The sequence below is a fragment of the Callionymus lyra genome, chromosome 6 (genome assembly GCF_982586985.1).
Source record: "Callionymus lyra chromosome 6, fCalLyr1.hap1.1, whole genome shotgun sequence".
Taxonomy (NCBI): domain Eukaryota; kingdom Metazoa; phylum Chordata; class Actinopteri; order Syngnathiformes; family Callionymidae; genus Callionymus; species Callionymus lyra.
In genome coordinates this window covers 7,286,627-7,307,641 of record NC_141823.1, presented here as the reverse complement: position 1 = coordinate 7,307,641, position 21,015 = coordinate 7,286,627, and the positions used below count along the sequence as shown (strand labels likewise).

At 39.2% G+C, this 21,015-nt stretch overlaps 1 protein-coding gene across 1 annotated transcript; it reads right to left on the bottom strand.

The window, feature by feature from the left end:
* Positions 1–1,085: 1,085 nt before the first annotated feature.
* On the bottom strand, positions 1,086–18,725 carry alpk3b (alpha kinase 3b). The gene is made up of 13 exons (XM_087793379.1): positions 18,536–18,725; positions 16,342–16,463; positions 15,410–15,527; positions 13,378–14,431; positions 8,697–11,016; positions 6,879–7,026; positions 6,689–6,816; positions 6,589–6,624; positions 5,565–5,839; positions 4,711–4,799; positions 4,435–4,652; positions 1,803–1,851; positions 1,086–1,733 (listed from the first exon to the last, which is right to left on the bottom strand). Exons 1-13 carry the CDS (start codon positions 18,655–18,657, stop codon positions 1,460–1,462), a joined length of 4,953 nt encoding a protein of 1,650 aa, XP_087649505.1. The 5' UTR covers positions 18,658–18,725; the 3' UTR covers positions 1,086–1,459.
* Positions 18,726–21,015: the final 2,290 nt, after the last annotated feature.

The window sequence follows — 21,015 nt, the reverse complement described above, 5'->3', positions numbered from 1 at the left end:
AACATCCAAATGTGTGTTTGACCCGCTTTCATCAGAGCGAGGCAGTAATTAGGTTTTTCTAGGCAGTCATTGCTGTGTTTAACTAAGAATGTTTAACAAAGTATAGGGTTTGAAACCATCCTTCTTGTGGGAAGTCATTTTTGGCTCAAAAATAACAGCAAAAAAAATTAAATTTGTTTGGCGAAGGAGAAAAACACTGAGATAATTCAGATTAAGTGAAAATCAACCTGAACCACCCCTGTCTGTTGCCCTATGGATCTGGGATTGAGTCCAGAACCTTCTACTCTTCAAAGGAGAACAGACGGTGGAAATGATTGAATAAAAACCTCTTTGTATCTTTGATATCTTTCTTTAAATTAGACTTTCTTATCTTTGAATTGCACAGAAAAAAGACGGCAGTGAAATTTCAATGCTTGGCAACCGTTAAAAAACCCCAGCATAGATAGAATTTATTTTAAAAAAAAGTATAAATATAATTATTAATAAGTTCAAGTTAAAATAGTGCAATATAGTATAAACAGAATAAATAAATAATGTTTAAATATTGCCAATTAACATTCAACCCAAATAGAACCTTCAAATCCTCAGCAAATGCTAAGTAACTTCTTATTCCTTATAGAATAGATCCTTTAAATGACCTTCAGTCTTATGTTTTAAGCTATAATTTAGCGGTTCTAACATCATTAGCATTAGCAGGAGCTACCGTTCAAATTGTTGCAGAAAACATGAGAAACATTTTTTTTACTTCCGTGATTTCCCAAGATAACCAACAGTCGGAAGGTTATAAAAGGAACTTCTTTTCTACTTAAAAATCCTCCGGAATTAACTGACATTACAGCAGATGCTAATGAGTGACGCCGCCATTAGCGCCAGTGACTCATTTCCCGCCTTAGCAAAGTCTTTAATTCCTCTGAGAATACATCAGGATAATAATAAATCCACTGAACTCATCCGACAATTCAATTGTCGCCGCACTTCCTTCTTTTAATTCGTTTAAATTTCCACGCGTGAATAACGAGACGCTGAAGGTGTTACACAAGTTTTTATTTGAAAGCAGGTAAAATCCAAAAGTTCATTGTTAGACAACGTTGCAGCCTCGTGGTTAACTTGAGAGCCCATGAAATATCCGTGAAGCCCTGAGCCACCGTACAACAGTGTCACGTGATGCTACATCTTTTTTTTAAAACGCCGGTGATCGACAAACGCGTGAACACAAGCGTCACAAACGAGAAGAACTACACAACCCCAGTCGAGATCATAGAGGCCTGAATGCGGAGGTCCGGTATGTGGACTCGTATCGTCACACGGTTCTCGCTCCTTTGGAGGCACCAGCGTGGCATCTTGGACTGCGAGTTCTTCTGGTCTGCCAGACGACGGGAAGTCGTAAAAACAATCCCCACAAAAGTAAATAAAGAGTTGAAATAATCTGTGGAGGTCTCGGGTGGACCTCTCGACTGCGTCACTCTTTGGGTTTGCCCTGGTCTTCTACGGTTTTCCTGGGAGGTTTGGGGCTTCCGGCCACCTTCCTACCGGCCTGAGGACTGGAGGAGGAGCCTCCTAGCTTGCGTTGCGTCAGGGGGCTCTTGGATCCTCGGGGCTTCTGTGGCGTCATCAAGGAGTCCAGAACCTTCAGCGACCTCAGGCCCAGCAGGCCGCAGTAGTAGTTGCACTGGTGCTGAGAGACGAACTGCTCGAAGACCTTGGGGTTCCCTTCCAGGGGGAGACCTTGATGCCTGCGGAGGGAAGGACGACGTCAGTCGAGAAAACGTAGATGAGCAAAGAAAACAGATCAGAGAACTGACCCGCTGGATTTGGCCGCGAGTCCAATGTTGGTGATCTTGGTTTCAACTCCTGCGATTCAACACAACATGAAGAGTTTTGGTCAAACAAACGTTGGAGAAGATTCAAGTTAGAAAGCAACAGAAATACAGAAGTAAAGTCGTGTCGTTGTTCACCTTCTGCGGTTTCACTGTTTTTAAAGATTTTCTTGCATAAAGTACTGCAAACATTTCATTATGAATCTATGATTTGTGTTCCTACTGTTTGAATCAGACAACTGTGTTTTGTATCTTGGTTCAGAGTCAAGTCACATGGTCGTAGCCTGTGTTTCTGAAACGGTACTTTTCCTATTATAAGGTATTGTTGCTTCATGTGTTTTGGCAATTTTTTATTCCAAAAAGTTAGATTTAAGATTCAAGCCTCATGTCCACTAAATGTTCAGCGCCGCCAGAGGAAAGAAGGAAAACGATGTTACAGACAAGGGTGGGGAGGCAGCGTGATCAGAGGAGCTGTAGAATAAGTAAGGATTAATATCATGACGTTATTAAAATGACTCAGGTTTATGAGAGTGAATGAACTGTGTGAGAATGACAGTTTAGAAAAAGGTTAAGTAACCTCCAACACTGCATATGTATTCAGAGAAGCCAGGTCGTTGACCTTGACCGAGAAGCAACACAAGGGATAACACAAACAAATTTGTTTTCGGGCCTTCGGGTCACCTTGACCCTGAGACAACACAAAGTTTAAGATTGAAAGAAAAGACTTCAACAATTATTTGAATATTAAAAAATGAAACGCTCACTATTTTGCAGATTTAATTTAACGTAACCCCATCATTAAATGAACGACCTCTGCTGATTTGTTTCTAGCTCCCCTTGTGTCCAAACAGAGTTATTGCAATGTCATGGAAACACCACCACAGTCAGCATTAGTTTACAAAACGAGAGAGAAAGATAGATTTTTTTCTTCCTGGAAACATCATAAATGTTCTCTCAATAATCCAGATATTACGGAAATAAATGCAACTGCCGCTCACATCTACTGCTTTGATCAGCTTAGTGGTCATGTGATCAACACTCACAGGCTGGACTAGTAGAAACTTGCTTAGTAAAGAGCATCGCTAAATATTTTAGATTTAATTGTATTTCATTTTACCGAGTTTTAAAAAGTTCAATGACACTGTTTTAACAGTAGAGACACAATCATTATTTAATTCTATGAGTCTTTGTCGTTTTAAACAAACACATTAAAATCTAAACGTAATTGCACAGATCATTAGTATTTATTAAACATGTTAACATCAATAAGAACATTTGAATAGTAACTGGTGGTAATACCAGTGGTGTCACGCTGTTTTAACCAGTTAACTGTGACCCATATCAATGTGACACAGAACCAAAGTCATCTTCCACTGTTGAGAGTCAAGTTGCTGCAGAGTCTCTGGTTCAAACGCAACAGAAGCTTCGACACCTGGAGTGATAATCTTTATCTCGAGATCAAATGTATCGTTTGGATTTGATACAACACCAGTGCCAAACTACTGATGTGGAAACTTAAGAATAGAAAACTTCAATGGACGTGTATCAGAAAACATCAGGATATTGAACAGTTTAATTTAACTTTTAAAATATTTAATTAATTTGTCGCTTTTTTCTTTATTAGCATTGGATATTTTTTTTTTTTATCAGGGATCGATTGCTTTTCACTCACGAACCTCATTATCATGTGATCATCTTTATTGTTTTACATACATTTAATAAGGGCACGTTGTGAGTTTGTTTTGTGTAGTTTGTGATATTAAAAACATTGTAAAGTTCAAGCCCTGCGACGGACTGGTGTCCTGTCCAGGGTGTCCCCTTGCCTCTCTCCCTATGATACTGGGATAGGCTCCAGTCTCCCTGCGACCCCATCGAGGGATAAAGCGGTAGAAAATGAATAAATGTTATGTTTAATTCGTCGATTTCAAGTGATGGAGAAAAGTGTATTTGTTAGTTTGAAGCATGAACGTTGTACATTTATTGAATTAAATGGTTGACATTTTTTAACCTTTTTTGAATAGTTTAATGAAAAGATTCCATTATTTTCAAACCAAATTATATATTTTTTACACATTACATTTGTTATTCTAATTATTATTTTATCCTTTGTAGTCTTTTAAATTCAATATTTTAAAATTCGTAGTCATTTAAATTCAATATTTTATCATTTGTAGTCCTTTAAATTCAATATAATAATGTCACCAGACATTACCAAAAGAATTCCGAGCTACTTGATCCAACATTAACCCAATCGTACGACCGTAACATTTTCAGCTATTTGTGAGTTACGTTAGTTTTACCTTAACTTAACGTGAGATTAAAAGATAAAACCAGTGGATCAGTGCTCGATTGGATTAGTCTGGTAAGAACATTGTATTAAAACTCTATGTTTACATACAAAAAAAATGTTATTTTGAAATATGTATTTTAAATTATAACAATTAGAATATTAAACTATGTGTAAAAAATATTAAATTAAAACAAATGTAACCTTCAATGTAGAAGTTACTGAATTGAATTATTAACTAAAAATCAATGACGAAAACAAGAGTATTTCATTAAAACCTTCAGTATTCTGATGATATACTTGTACAAACGTGTGTTTTTCCAGGAGTACCTTCCAGGAGTGTGAGCAGCAGGTTCCCGTGCGTCCACTCAAACATCCAGTGTTGCAGCGAACAACACTTGAGCTCCAGCTCGGATCCGGTCCTCAGGTCCAGCTTCCCTGAGGCGTCCAGACTGGTGTAGGTCCTGAAGGCGCCGCTCAGGTCCGTCTCCACCGTGGCGTAGGGGACGGGGTTGGCGGGTCGGTACATCAGGTACAGAGGCAGGACTCTGGACGGGGAGGACTGGAGGGTCAGGAGGGTCTCACGGGGGAACCAGCAGCACTTACTCAAAAGAAGGTCCGAAGTTCTCAGCGACTCTGGTCTCAGCGGAGAAGATCTTACAATATTCCCGAGCCAGGTTTTGAATCTTGACTTCCTGGAGAGAAAAACCTCTTAGTGGATACTTTTGTGGAGAGCGATCAATAAAGTTTTATCTATTTATCTATTTGTTCCTTTTGTTATTCAATCAAAAAAAAGTTGCTTCACTCAAAAAATATATAATTATTTTATTCTTTTAATAAAAATAATTAATCAAACAAATAAAATGCTTCAATAAAAAATATTTTGATAACAAATACAATTATTTAATGAAAAAAAAATCAAAGAAAAAAAAAAGGCATCGATAAAAAATAAAAAATAAATTTAAGCTTCTTCAATCAATGCTTCAATAAAAGTTTTATTATTGAAAATGTTTTTGTTTTTTAATGAATTTTAATTAAAGCATTTTTTTTTTGGCAACTTTTTGTTTTATTTAAAATGTTTTTTTTATTTAATGGATGTGTTTTTATTGATTCCATTTAAAATGTGTTTTTAATTTAAGCTACTTTTCAGATCAAAGCATTTCATTTTTTATTATTTAGCAACAATTTGTTTTATTTTAAATTATTTTTTAATTAAAGGAAGTTTAAAGGATTTTTAAATCAATGTGTTTGAATTGATGCAACCCTTTTTTTTAATGTATTGATTAAATTTAAAATATGATTTAGTTTAAGTTTTTGAATTTTATAACTGTATATTTTTTTTATTATTTCTACTAATTATTGATCGTCTTAATTTTCTGTCTCCAACCATCAAGGCCACAAGAACGAGTGAAAAAAACAACATATAATATATAATAATATAACATCACGTGACTCGTGACCTGCTTGACGAGCTCCAGGTTCTTCTCCAGGAGGCAGATCTCTTCCTTCCCCGCATAAGCGAAGGGGCTTCGGGTCTTGATGACGCAGGTGTTCCCAGACTCGAACACTGGCTCCAGACCATAGATGACCTTCGCCCTCCACACTTTGTAGGTCGAGCCGTCGCCAACACGTGACCTCTGAACCATGACCCGCCCGAAGAACTTGCTCCCCCACGTGCCCAAATCTGCGACACCCTTGGTGAACACTAGGGGCGTCATTTCGATCTCTTCTCCCACTGAGTCAGAGAAGGTTTGGAAGTGAGAAGAAGTGAGATTTAACATTTAATTATTGGATTATTTGATCAAAATGTGTTTGTTTTTTTAGAGCATTTAATTATGTTAGATATACTGAATTCAATAAGTTGTATATTAAAAGGTTTCTTTTTTTTTTTTTAACTTAATTTTTAAAATTAATAAACGAATACATTTTCAAATAATAGAATATAACCTATTTATTGTCATGAGAACAACATTGTTGAAAATGTTTTAAAATTAAATTGTGTTTTTAGTGTCTGTAACCTGCCGGCAGCAAACAACACAACACATGATGGAAAAAAATTAAATAAAAATAAACATGATTTCTTAAGTATATATACAATATAAATTAATGAAAAAGGAGAAACATTGAATTGAATTACAATCCAAACTTATTCACACTGAAAATGTTGTGTTTGTTTTTTTGACAAATTGCATGTGATTTTTAATCGTAACAATTAGAAAATAAATTCTCTCAATTAAATTTCGTATAAAAGTTCCAAAATGTTCATATTGGATTTTAAAGGCCACGAATAGAAGTATTGATTTTAGAGAATTTATTTTGTAAGAAAGTAATGGTTATTTTCTATATACAATATACATATTGTTAATTAAATAACCTTTCAATATTGAATTCAATTATTGAAAAATATAGTTTAAAAAAACAACAACATTTCAATCGTCATTTCAAATCGTCAACGTTCTTTGAAATGTTGGAACTTTTTTTTACCTCCAGTTTCTTCGCGCAGTGAAGTTCCAGCCATCACTGCCCAGGAACAATAAGAACTTTAGTTCAGATATTTATAAAAGTTTGAGAAGGAAATACAAACATTCAGCGTTGAGGAGGAAGTCAGTGGAGTCTGATCCGTACTCGTTGGAGATGCAGCATCTGTAGACTCCAGAGTCCTTCCCTGAGGCGTGAACGATGGCGAGGTTGACTGGACTCTCATCGGCGGGTCTTAGAAAAATAAATATAATAATAATGGATTTTTAAAACATTTATTTGTGATCTGGACTTACTTCCTGTGGATCCGAGCGATCTCCAGCTGGTTTCTGTACCACGTGACCGTGGAGTCACTGAGGATGTTGAAGAACTGACACCAAAGCTTCAGGTGTCCAGAAGAGTCCGCGAAGTTCTCGCCTCGGATCTTACGGATCACCTGAGGAGCTGGGATCAGAAAACAGTCAGTTCACAGACATCTCCACCAGAGGTCGCCAAAGCGCAAGGCGAGACGCACATCACTCTTCGTGGTGCAGACAGATCCTAAAGCTGAGCGTGTCAGTGCCTTATTTAGACTTTAAAGTCATGTGTCAGAGGATTTGACTCATTATTTAAAGTGCTCGCAGTTAACAATCCAGTCGTGGCGACATCATTTCTAAGTTGGGCGCTGAAAGTGTTTAGAAGGTGATGCTCCATCGATCAACGACTAGGAAACATGGTGGACCTGAACTACAGTTCAGTTCAGGGCCGGGTCTAGACAGGCATGTATGAGGGGGCAGCCACAAATCTTGAGGGGGCATTGTGCTGTTACTTACTTACTTACATGTAAGTTTGAGGGGACACAACATTTATTTGAGGGGGCCAGGCCCCCTCTTGCCCCTGCCTAGACCCGGCCCTGGTTCAGTTCATGACTCCAGTAACACAACAACCAACTATTAATATAATTTCCGTTTTATTAATAATTACTGTCTTAAAGGTGTTTTGTTACTAAACCATGTTCTCGCACCGCTGTGGGATAAATAAAAGCTTTCTCTGATCTCTAAAAGTATTTCCTCGGAAGTATTACAATTAACATTATTAATCTTAGCATTAGCTTGTGACTATTGAAACAAACTCAACACGGTAAGATTTTACAGCGTTAAAAACTTATTTTGACACTTCCATAGTTAATCCAATTGGTGGTCATTGGTTGGCTGGGCGGCAAAGCATCATGGTAGCTGTACATGCAATGTCGTGTTTCCAACACAATTAGACGACTGGCCTTATTTTGACTGTTGTAATCTAAAGGTCGAATAAGATGTCGACGTTAAACCAGTACGATCCCTACAGTAAGTAACACCACCTAATTCAATAGCTCCTAAAGCGCCCCCTGTTTACCGGGTTATTTGAAATCTAGCACAATTAACTAGCTCTTAGTTTTACTGAACACTGAGCCTGTAAAAAATACAACTTAGTTTCCGCAAGGATGGATGGATGGATGGATGGATGGATGGATGGATGAATGAATGAATGAATGGATGGATGGATGGATGGATGGATGGATGGATGGATGGATGGATGGATGGATGGATGGATGGATGGATGGATGGATGGATGGATGGATGGATGGATGGATGGATGGATGGATGGATGGATGGATGGATGGATGGATGGATGGATGGATGGATGGATGGATGGATGGATGGATGGATGGATGGATGGATGGATGGATGGATGGATGGATGGATGGATGGATGGATGGATGGATGGATGGATGGATGGATGGATGAATGGATGGATGGATGGATGGATGGACGGATAGATCTCCTTTGGGAAATTGGCTTTCCAGATCAGAGCAGACGATAGTTTCATTAAAACAAGAACAAGAACAAAGTGCAAATAAAAAGAACACAGATGAAGGAAATAACGCAATGAAAAAGACACAAAGATTAACATAGAATAACATCATCCTTTCATTCCGCTCCTGCCCCCAAATTTAGATTTATAATATAATTTACTATAAACTATATACTATAGAATATACTTTACAAACATGCAGTCACCATTTCATGGGGTTGCACCTTAACAGAGAAAACATGTTTAGCTCCCAATGAGAATCAAACCATGAAGCGTGTTACCTTTGCGTGGGTCTGTCTTGTCTTTCTCCGCCGGTTTGTCTTCTTCCTTCTCGTTCTTCACCTCCTCCTGCTGGTTCTGGACCTCTGCTGTCGCCTTCCTTCTCCTCGAGGTCGGCGACTTCTTCTCAGCAACTGAGTTCCTCTCATCGTTGGGCTGCAGTAGACGTGAGCGCCTTGAGACGCTGGGAGACGTGGCCAGGGTCGCGGGGTTGATAGCGAGGCCGCCGTTCTCTTCCTCGGTCGACGACTTCTTCTCAGCGACAGAGTTCCTCTCGTCGTTGGGCTGAAGTAGACGTGAGCGCCTTGAGACGCTGGGAGATGCGGCCAGGGCCGTGTGGTTGTTAGAGAGGCTGCCGTTCTCCTCGTCGGTTTGCGACTTCTTCTCAGCGGCAGAGTTCCTCTCGTCGTTGGGCTGAAGCAGACGCGAGCGCCGCGAGACGCTGGGAGACGTGGCCAAGATTACAGGGTTGATAGCGAGGCCGTCGCTCTCCTCCTCGGTCGGTAACTTCTTCTCAGCGGCAGAGTTACTTTCGTTGTCGTTGGGCTGAAGAAGACGCGAGCGCCGCGAGATGCTGGGAGACGTGGCCAGGGTCGCAGGGTTGCTAACGAGGCTGCAGTTCTCCTCGTTGGTTTGCAACTTCTTCTCATCAGCAGAGTTCCTCTCGTCGTTGGGCTGAAGCAGATGCGAGCGCCGCGAGACGCTGGGAGACGTGGCCAGGATTACGGGGTTGATAGCGAGGCTGCCGCTCTCCTCCTCGGTCGGTGACTTCTTCTCAGCAGCAGAGTTACTTTCGTCGTTGGGCTGAAGAAGACGCGAGCGCCGCGAGACGCTGGGAGACGTGGCCAGGGTCGCGGGGTTGTTAGCGAGGCCGCCGCTCTCCTCGTCGGTCGGCGTCTTTCTCAACGGATCTGCGGTCTCTTCGCCTTGGGGTTTAGGGATGAAGATTTTGCGTCGGGCGCCGGACGCCAGCTCCTCTGGGGTGGCGGACGGAATTGGGGAGGGGCAGAGTCTTTTCTTCAGCAGTGGGCTGGCATCAGGGTTGGGAGGTACAGTTGACAAACTCTCCTGCTGGGGCAGCTGCCCATTCAGGTCCAGGCAAGGGTTAGGGTTATGGTTAGGGTTAGGGTTGGGGTTAGGGTTTGCGACTTTTAATTCCTCTGGATTATTTTTAGCATTCTTGTCTTTCGTTTTATTCGCAAGTCTGAATTCTGGAGCGTCCATAGTATCCACCACTGGGATCAAGTCCTCTGACTTAGATAGTTCTGAATCCTGCTGGAGCACTTGGGGTTGACTTGAACTGTAGACCTTCTCTTTAGGAGTAATTGCGTCAGACTCTATGAGAACAGGAACATCGTTCGACCACCTCGACTCTTGAGCGACGTCCATGAAACCTTCACTGGAACACTTGCCGTCGGGATTTGAGACGCTGGTGTCCACGACACAGATGGGCGGAGTCGTTGGAGATTTTGCAGAAGTTGTTTCCGGGGCTGAACCCTGGATCTCATTGGCGCTCTCGTTAAGAAGACGGTAAATCTCCATCAGCGTTTGGGCGAGATTCTTCGGAGGCTTTTCGGAGTCCGGATGTTTCGGAGCGACGGACTTCCCGGTGTCCTCGACGTGTTCGCTTCTTCCTGGGCCGTGTCCCGGTTTAGCGGACTCAGACTCCCCCGAAAACCCATTGTCCAGCGACAGACCAAGAGCCTTTATTTGAGATCTCAAAAGTTCGGCGATGGAAATAACGCTTGGCACCGGGATTTTAACTTCTTGGAAGTTCTCGACGTAGGTTTGTGACGTCTTGGACTGATCGTGTTCCATTTCCTCCTGCACTTTCACAACAGCTGTGTCGTGGGTCACGCTTCGGTCAACAACCGCTGCCTCGGAACTTTCTGGTTTCCTCACTTCTGTCCCAACCGGGATCTTCGTTTCTTTCTTAATCAGCTTGCGGTCCCCCGACACCGAAATCCCACCTTGCTCATTAACCGCTGCCTTCTCATCCACTTGTATTTCTGTCCCTTTAACGGGTTTGATCGCTACATCAACTTGGCTCCGCCGGTCCTGGCCTGGAACTGGACACCCCGGGGTGTTGTCATCGCCCCTCAGGCCTTTGACTGGTGACTTCTGAGGGTCCGTAAAAAGGAGCGTCTGGCCTCCACTTGATCCTCTGGCAGGGTCCCTTGTGTCCCGTGTCACTTGGACGACGGCCGGAGTAGGATCGCCCTTCACCGTCAGGCTTCCTCGACTCCTTTGTGGCGCCGGTACATCCCGAGAACACTGGTCAGGAAATAGTTTGACCTCGGCCGGGATCTTCATTTTTGTGACCTTAGGGGAGATTTAAAAAAGAAAACAGTTTCCATGTTGTAAATACTTTTCATCGGGACATCAACACGATCACTAGCAACAAACGCTGCAGTGGAAAAACCTATAAAACTGAAATGTGAGCCACGGACGACGCGAGGCAGCAAACAAAACGACCATGTTAAGGTCAAAGGTCATCATCTGCACATTCACGTTGAATCTTGAGGAAATGAGATTCACTATTGTTTTTTTCAGGTTTTGGGGACTGTTGTATAAATAATAAATAATCAATCAATCCGATTTTTATAAATGTATCTGTTATGCGCTTCATTTTTATTTTTATAATGATTTGATTTTACTTTTTAAATTGTATATGGAATAGCAGGAGTGCCATCATTTGAGAGTAAACACAGTAAATAAATAAATCAAATTTCATTTTTTGTTCATCTCATTTTAATTATTATATAATACTATAATATATTATAATATATATAAGTATTATATAATATAATAATTTCAACTTATTGTTATTATTACATTATTAAATGTCATTTTTCTTCCATTTAATATTAATTTATTTACCGTTTAATTTCAATTGTTATATGTTCATAATTATTTCATTTTATTTTAATGTTTTCATTTCCTTATTTATGTATTTATTTTTGCTTCTATTTAGTACAATTGTATTTATTTTTGTTTTTAATTTTATTTAATACAATTCTTTCCTATTCTACTTAATCAAGTATAAATATTTTTAGTTCTATTTTAAATTTCTTCTTATTGTGATGTAATTATTTCAGTTTTTATTTCATTTAATATTAATTTATTCAGCGTTTAATTCTAATTGTTATTTGGTCATTATTATTTTATTTTATTTTAGTTTTCATTTACTTATTTATGTAATTATTTACATTTCTATTTAGTATAATTGCATTTATGTTTGTTTTTATTTTTATTTAATCTAATAATTTTCGAATCTACTTAATCTGGTATAAATTATATTTTACATTCTTATTGTGATGTCATTTCTTCCGTTTTTATTTCATTTAATATTCATTTGTTGATTGTAATTGTGTATATTTTAATTATTATTTCATTTTGTTTCAAAGTTTAAATTTCCATTTTTATTTAATCTAATTTCATGTATTTATTTTTCATTCTGAATTATGGCCCTCCTGGGATCCCGTACATATCTTTTTCTTTCCCCGCTGACTGTCCTGAGATCTGTCTGAGTTTAAAATGAAATATAAATTATAAATTATATGTGATAATGAAGAACAGATGAAATCCTTCATATTTATTTTCATGTTTACTTTCCTCGTGATAAACGAGCAACACTGGTGTGTGTGTTTGTTGTGTACACACACTCTCATTACCTCACGCTCGTCTCTTTCTATTTCACGCACGAGTGTTCAGCCAGAAAGGAATTCCAGTCATTCAAAGAGATGTTTTGACTCAAAGCTGTCGGTGGTTTCATGGCCGACGTCGACAACATGACACGAGCAGTGAGAACTGAAGCTTCGTAACAATATAAAGTATTAAAACTACTGAGATATTATAGTTTCAATCAAACAAATTATCAATTTAGTACAAAATACTTTGTGTATCTTCTCCCTCATATCTTTTTATACTTCATTATTTCTAATCACCAGATCTTGGCAGAGGTCTGCGCTCTCTGAGTGCTTTCTTGTTTATTTATGGTTTACATTTTTTAATTTGGGACTTTTAAATCATATTTTATTTAAATCGAAGTTCTTTAATAGTTAATAATTCAATAAAGCGTTAACAACATGAAACAATTAAAACATTTTTAGTTACAATTAACACACAACATTCTTTTCATTTTTGTGTTGCAATTAAACTTCCGACCGCTAGATGGCAGCAGTCATTATGTCCTGCGCAGCTAAAGGAACAATGAAATCCCGAGATCCCGTTGCTGACTGAGGACGAGAGGATACAGTGGACTCTTTTAAAGCTGATGTTTGGACATATTTTGGTTTGAAAACAAATGAAAGCAGTTACGACTTCGTCAAGAGTCATGTGGTCTGTAAATACTACAACACCAGAGTCAAGTACTCGACAATACTTCAAATATATCCATGTTACTACAGTATCACAATGCATCTCATCGTTGACTCTGTATCGTATCATCAGATTCCTGCCAATATTCACCTCTATCTTTACAACATAAATCATTCCTGTCATCAGATGCCGATGCACGAATCATAGGAACAGTTTCTTAAATCTTCGATGTGTTCTCAGGACTTTATCTGCAAGTCTTATCAGACGTGCGTCACTGGATTCTTGTGCGTCTATAATTATCTGGTGTTTCTGACGATGCGCTGCCAGCACAAAGAACTCATGAGCTCATGTGCAAAGACTCACCTCCTCCTCGGGCTGAGTCTTCTTCTGGCCGGAGACAGACTCCTTCCCCAACAGCTGACCCGGGGTCTGCGTAGAGGGTACGACCGTTTGTCTCTTGGACGGTGCAGGGACAGACTTTGGTTCGGTCTTTGATGACTTCTTGTTGAGGTCCACGACGGTACCGTCCTCCGCCTTGACGCCTTTGAGGGCCACGCCGGGGGGTTTTGATCGAGGTTGCGCCAGAGGTTGCTTGAGCACCTTCGCCTCGTCTTCTTGAACTTTACTCTGCGTCTTCCAGGTCTGTTTGGCTCTGGACAGCCGGGGCGGCGGCGAGGGAGTCGCGGACGAGGACGGGCCTTCTTTCTTCAGAGGTTTGGTGGGGACGTTCTCCAACTTTGACTTCTGCTCCATGTCTTCCCACTTCTTACGAGCCGGCTTCCTCCGGAAGTCCGGGTTCAGAACGGTGCTCTCCACCTCCATGCTCTCTTCTCGCTGTCCACCTTTACTCGCCGTCGCCGTCGTCTTCGCTACGTCTCTTCGGTCGTCCGTCGCCTTCTCTTCTGCGATATCTGCTCTGGTACTTCCTGAAATCTTAATCTTCTTCTTCACGAAAGGTGCTCTGGGCAGGTGCATTGCGGAAGCTTGCGACGCCTCCACGACTCCGTTCACCATTTCGACTTTATTCGTCGCGGCCGGCGTCGGCTTTTCCTCCCTCGGCTCGACGGCACCTTCCACCTGCACCTGCAGCCTCGTCTCCGGCTCCCCGGCCGCCCTCGGACCGGCGTCCTCCATCCCCTCGTCCTCCGTGGAGCTGGGCGTGCTCATGAAAGCCTCCATCGTGGAGCGACGCTTCCTCTGCGCTCGGTCCGGACTGATGGTTCGTAGCGGCTCCTGGTTTTCTTTGCCCTCTGCCTCCCGGCTCTTGCTCTCGGCCTTCTGCTTCAGCTTGGCGAAGTATCGCTGGTGGATCCTGAACTCGTTCATCTCTCCGACCTCCAGGACCCCCGAGCAGGACACGATACCCTTGGTGTTGCTGGCGGACGCCTGGTATATGGCGGCGTCATCCAAAGTGCAACTGAAGGGACGAGAGAATACAAAAGATTTAAAGATGGTGATTTTTTTTTAGAATCCCTTATTTGTCCCGCGAGGGGAAATTCGGTAGTGCTTTTGACAGCCATTCACACGTACTGATGGGAGTAGGCTGCACACCTGCGCCAAGTCTACCATCAGGAGCAATCAGGGTGAAGAGTCTTGCTCAGGGACACAACGACACAAGCTTGTCTGGAGCAGGGATTGAACCTGCAACCTTTTGGACTGCAGGCAACCACTCTACCATCTGAGCTATGACGCCCCTAATGATATGGAAGTCAGTGTCATAATGAAACGATCGATTCAAAAATTGATACTTAATACATTCACAATATAAATATTTTTACACATAGAAATTGATGTTCTAATTCCAAAAATTCAAAATCAAATGATCTAAATTAAACGTGGTTTTATTCGTAGTCTTTAGAATTCAGTTTAAAAATGTTGGTATGTTAGCGCCACCAGACCATACCAACAGAGCACCGAGCTACTTGATCAAACTTTCAGCCAATGATGTGACGCACATGATCACATGACACAGAGTAGAAGTCAATCCATTCTGAAGGATTTCAAAGCAACGATAAGATTTAAGCCAATCGCAACCAATCATAGTAGTGAATTTTTATATTGAATTTAAAAGGCTACAAATTAGTAATTATTTAATTTAGAACATTGTTTTTTTGATTATTGTCATTGGAACATCAAACTCTATGTGTAAAATAAACTGTATTTATTTTGAAAATAACCTTTAAATTTAAATATTTAAAAAAATAATTCAACACAGAAATTATTGGATTCAACTATTTCAAAGTAAATAATTCAATGCGTAACGAAAAAACAAAAAACACAAAGTAATTCAAAGTTTAAACATTCAAAACGTTAAATTAATTCAATATTCTGATGTCCGTCCATATGATGAAACGAAGAAAGAAACTTCGTCTGGTGAACTCTGACGACAACATACTTGTAAATGTGGAGGGAATGATTCTGTCCGTTGCGAAATATCTCATATTTAGGAAGTCCACAGTATCTGTCGAGCTGCATGTCGTCTTTGTACCAGGTCAGCTGAGGGACCGGATGACCTGTCGGTGGAAGATCCAAGTTCAAACTCAGGTTATCATTAGACACCTGCGACCGTGATGTTTTTATCTTTGTGCAAGGAACGGTTGACTGGGTAAAGTAAATAAATCTTACAATTCAGGTACATTTCAGGAACATTTCAGGCGGCTACTACGTATTATATTAAAATGAGCGTTAAAAGTTTGACAATTCTCAGATTCAGATCAACATCGGGATTTATTAAAATGCAATATAAAATGAAACTAACTAACGCTTACACCGACTCTACAGTAGGTGGCGGCAGAAACAAAAGCGGACAGAGTAAGGGTCTTCAATTATTATTCTACTTTTTTGTTTATTTTTTGTATTAAAAAATGCAAAAAATATTTTTTTATATTTCATTTACATTTTTTTCTCTGTAAATTGTGTGATGTTTTTAATTATTTGTCATATTGTATATTCCAGTTGTGTTGTGTTCCAGATTTTGCACTGCTGTGTAATTCAAGGTTTGTATTTTTTTTTTACATTTATGTTTCAAAAGTTAAGATATACATTTTTAGGATAATATATTTGATTTAAATAAATTAATGTATAAATCATCATAAAATGCAGGAATGGTGTGTTGTCTCAAATGTTGTGTTGGTCATTATATACAATGACCTTCATACGTAGTATTACAAAAATAATACTTGCATACTAGATGGTAATATCGGTAGAAAAGTAAACATATTAATAATAATGTTTAGACCCTGAAGTCCACACGTGTCACTGACGTGTCGACCAGTGAACCTCAGGTACGGTCCAGAGGTTGTTCGGCGTCAGCGAGGCGGTCAGTACCTGTGACGATGCAGGAGAACTTTATGCTGCTTTCGGCACAAACGGCTCGAGACCGCAGAGTCTTCTCGAACGTCGGTTGTGTTTCTTCCGTCAGTTGTGCGATCACGCTGCAGAGTGTGCTCCTGAAGAAACCATCAGAGAATATTATCAAATTAATGATAATAAATAGATTCAAGAACAGCTTTATTCGCCAGAACATAATGTTATACATACATGGAATTGTTCCTGGTTGTAGATGACAAGAAAATTAGAATAGGGATAAACAGTATGTACAAAATATACAAGAGAAATAATAATAATAATAATAAACACAGAGCAAAAACATCAACAATGAGTTTAATGGCATGATTGGGATTAACTAACCCGTGACCGTAACCGTAACGTAACCTAAACATTTGAATCTTTGATTTTATTAACAGCAATTTTAACATTTAAATATGTTTCGAATATTTGAATTCATTTATTGCTTATATTGAATAATAATTGAATAAAAAGAAAATCTACTATTTAGAAAATCTTTATTTTTTTTTAAATATAGAGTTTAATATTCTTATTCCATTTATTCTAAAAAAATATATTATACATTTCATTCTTAATTAAATTAATTCTTAGCCTTTTAAATTTAATATAAAAAGGTTGAAATATTGTGTCACTATTATACCAATACCAAGGCTACGAATTAGGAAATATTGAATTAAGAAATATTGAATTAAGAAATTATTGTTAATATAATTTTTATAAGAATATCGAATTCAATGTGCTAAAAGAAAATAAAAAAAATTGACAATTTTATGGTTAACCTTGTAGAAATGATGAAGAAAGATTATTTAAAAAACATTAAATAAGAAATAATAATATTCTGACGATGTACTTGTATATGTTGACAGCCATGAAAGAACTTCTTCAACATGCTGCTAACACACAACACTGTTGATGTGGTGACCATGTGTGTGTGTGTGTGTGTGTGTGTGTGTGTGTGTGTGTGTGTGTGTGTGTGTGTGTGTGTGTGTCATAGGTGATGAAATACATGACATGACTCTCATTAGAGCATCTCGTCATGAGGCTCTTTTTAGAAACGAGAACAAGTTCTGACGATGATGTCGACACAAAGTTTCTATATCAACATGCTCTCTCTTTTCCTCTCACCCCCTCTCATTAAACTCATCACTGCAGCTCTTAGTGGGAGTTTTTTCATCTTTTGTGACAAGCTGTCAAACAAAATGTTATCTGGATCAAAATAATTTGCATTTGGAGAAACAATTAAATGAAACGACATTTTAACATGTTGACTGACAGCAACTTAAATAACAACAGGAAGTGATGTCACTTTAAGTAAAGAATAGAACGTTGACAGAAATATTAAAGTTCAACTGTGTTGATTTAAGTTTGTCTTAAAATGATCTTGGACCTCCATCCAGTGCGTGTCTGTGATTTGTCAAAAACGTGGAGGTTTGTCACTGCACGTCATCAATCCAGGAATTCTCCACCTCCAAGGGACTCGTTGTACAAACAAAGCGGGGCGTGATTACAGCTGGCTGGAGGAGGAGGGAAGCCATAAATACGTCATAATGGACTCTGCTCTCGTAACCTCTCCTTCGCCCAGATTTCAGAGCAACTTTATAAAGTACTTTTACTTTTCCAAGTTACTGCATCTTATTGTCAACTATATTGAAAGGTTTACTTGGTCGTCCATGTCTACTTTATTTACTTCATGAATGTTACAGTTCAACAAATATAAACAAGAGTATTTTTTAAGTATTATAGCAATTTTAAAATGTTGATTCATTTCCTTCCCGAGTCGACCTTGTAATCCTACCTTCTGTTAGCATCAGGATAATTCTGTTTGTTTAGATCAAAGTGATCCAGATCCTACTTAAACTAGGATAACATGATCCAGTTGAGAATCCCTCCTCCCCTTCTGAACAACTTCTTGAAATCATATCAGGTTAAAAACTCTCTGAGGATAATCTTCATGATCACATTTTATGGTCTGGATCGTCTTCGACCCGAGATCCTTTTCTTCCGACTCTGGATCGTCTACACTTGTCTGGCACACGACGATATTTTGAGATTCAAAACCTTCTGCCTCAGCCTCAGCTGTGTCACCGAGTCCGACTTGGATGTGGTCGCCACGGCAACCAACCAACAAACAAACAAAGTGTTTCTCCTTCTTATCGATGGAACCGCCTCGTACCTGTTCTCCGGCCGCACGTTGGTCAGGTAGCTGCAGCTCACCGGACGACTGCCTCCGTTGGAACCGTCGCTGCTGCCGGAGCGTCCGAAGGAAGAGGCTCGACCCGTCCTCCGAGGATCCATCAAGAACCTTTCTGGTGCCGCTCAGAGCTCAGAGGTGCGACTGTGGCGAGATCATGCTTGTTCTGGGACGTGACCCTCGGTCCGGGTCCACTCACCCCCTCAGGCTTCTTCACCCCCTCGATGTCTCCACAGCTTCCCAATCAAACCCGAGCACGCGTGAGCTAATAATAGTCCGGCCCTCGGGAATGGATCGCGTCCCAAATTCTTCCTCTTTTTACACTTTTAAAAACAGCAACAATAAAAACGTCTGCAGGGAAACTTTTCATCCGCGAACACAAATAGTGTGAGACGTGGAAACACGTCGGGGGTTCAAGGTCGTTCCCCCGAAATAGAAGCGAAGGATTATAGGAACATGGAGGAGGTTTTTTTTCTTCTGCGGGGATATGAATAGAACCAGAGCTTCATCAGTGAGTCGGTGCTGCTCGAACCTTTGCTGAGGAACTGTTTTTAATGAAGCTTTGGAAGAGGATCAGCTCCTCTGAATCAGAGACCGTGGTTGTCGGGAGACTACTTTGATGTCGATGATCCACGTTAGTTATATGTGGACCAGTAGGTTCTTACGAGTGATGTGTCGATGAGGCTTCATGATACAGCATCGGTTGTTTCATGATACAGTGTCTTCATTTTAAAAGACCACTAGATGTCACTCTTTGCTTTATAATCTTTGACTCTGATCTACTAATTCAATGAAACATCATTTTCACTGAGGGTGACATCTAGTGGTCTTTAAACTGTATCGTGATACAGCATCAGCTGCTTCATGAAGCTTCATCGATACTAGTTCCTTCTATGATTCATAGAATAGAAGTAAGTCAGCGTCAGAATATTGAGGTTGAGCGTTTAATATTATTGTTTGTAATTAATATGTTGTGTATTAAAAGTTGACGTTATTTTTTTTTACGTTTGATATTTTGATTCCAAAAAAAGAGTTTAAAAGTTTGAAAAGAGGTTCATTTAAATAAACCATTCATTTTTTTTAAATAATTTGAATTAGAATATAAAACTTAAGTGTATATTGTTGCACTTGTATATTTTCATATTGAATTCAAGCTGCTACGAATTAAAAAGTATGTCATTTAGAAAAATAATTTTTAGAAAGACTGGAAATAGAAAATCAAAATCTATGTGAAAAAAAAACAGATTTATTTTAAAAATGTTCAATTAAAAATTGAATAAATCAATTTTCACTAAAACATTATTTAATTCAGTTATTTAATAAAAACTCTTAACATGAATTATTCGAAAAAACAACAACAATTCAATTAAAAAACACTGATATACTTTCAAACTATAGTTTGTACAGAAAGTTATGATCAGCATTTAGTAGAAGTTGGTTGAAAATAGATGAAATTTTAAATCAGTAAACAATTAGTTTAATAGTTCAATAGTTTATTTGAATCTAAAACACAAAACAACATAAAAACAAATAAAATATTTCAATAAAATGTCATTTTTATAACAGGAAGGTAAAAACAAAAACATGGAAGTTTTCAACAACAATTATCTGCTGCTGTTGTGTTAACACAACATTGTTGTGACTTTGTGTGTCGTCTGTTAATGTGAACTTGTTGTTCTTCGTTCATATTGTTCGGCGACAATTGGCTCCAAACCTCAGAGCTGCTAAAAATACACACTCCGTACATAGACTGATCCAAATGAGTGTGAGTCGGTGTGTGTGTGGATGTGTGTGTGTCTGAATGTGTCTGTGTGTGTGTCAATGTGTCTGTGTGTGTGTCAATGTGTCTGTGTCATTGTGTCTGAATAGGTGTCAATGTGTGTGTGTGGGTGTGTATGCGTGTGTCTGTGTTTGTTTTTTCATTGTGTCTGAATGTGTGTCGATGTGTGTGTGTGGGTGTGTATCTGTGTGTGTGTATCAATGTGTGGGTGTGTGTGTTTGTCTGTATGTGTCTCTGTATGTGTCTGTGTGTGTGTCTGTCTGTCTATGTGTGTGTGTGTCTGAATGTGTCTGTGTGTGTTTGTCAATGTGTCTGAGTGTGTGTCAATGTGTGTATCTGTGTGTGTGCATGTGTGTGTCTGTGTGTGTGGCTCTATGTGTCCGCTATGTGTGTCTGTCTGACTATGTGTGTGTGTGTTTAAATCAGCCATTTGGTTGAACTTCTGTTGTTTTAATTTTCTCTATAAATGTAAGTTACGTTTTTTTCAGAATCACAAAAACTTCTAATTATTTCAAAGTTCTTTGTTTACTCCTGTAAATTCAATCAAAAACTACACAACTGCCAGAGCAAGAAGATCATGGACGACATGACGTGCATTTTTACTACGAACAAAAATACATAAAAGATTTTCGCTGACATCAGCAAATAATGAAAATCTAAAATAGTCTTTAAAGTTCAGAGA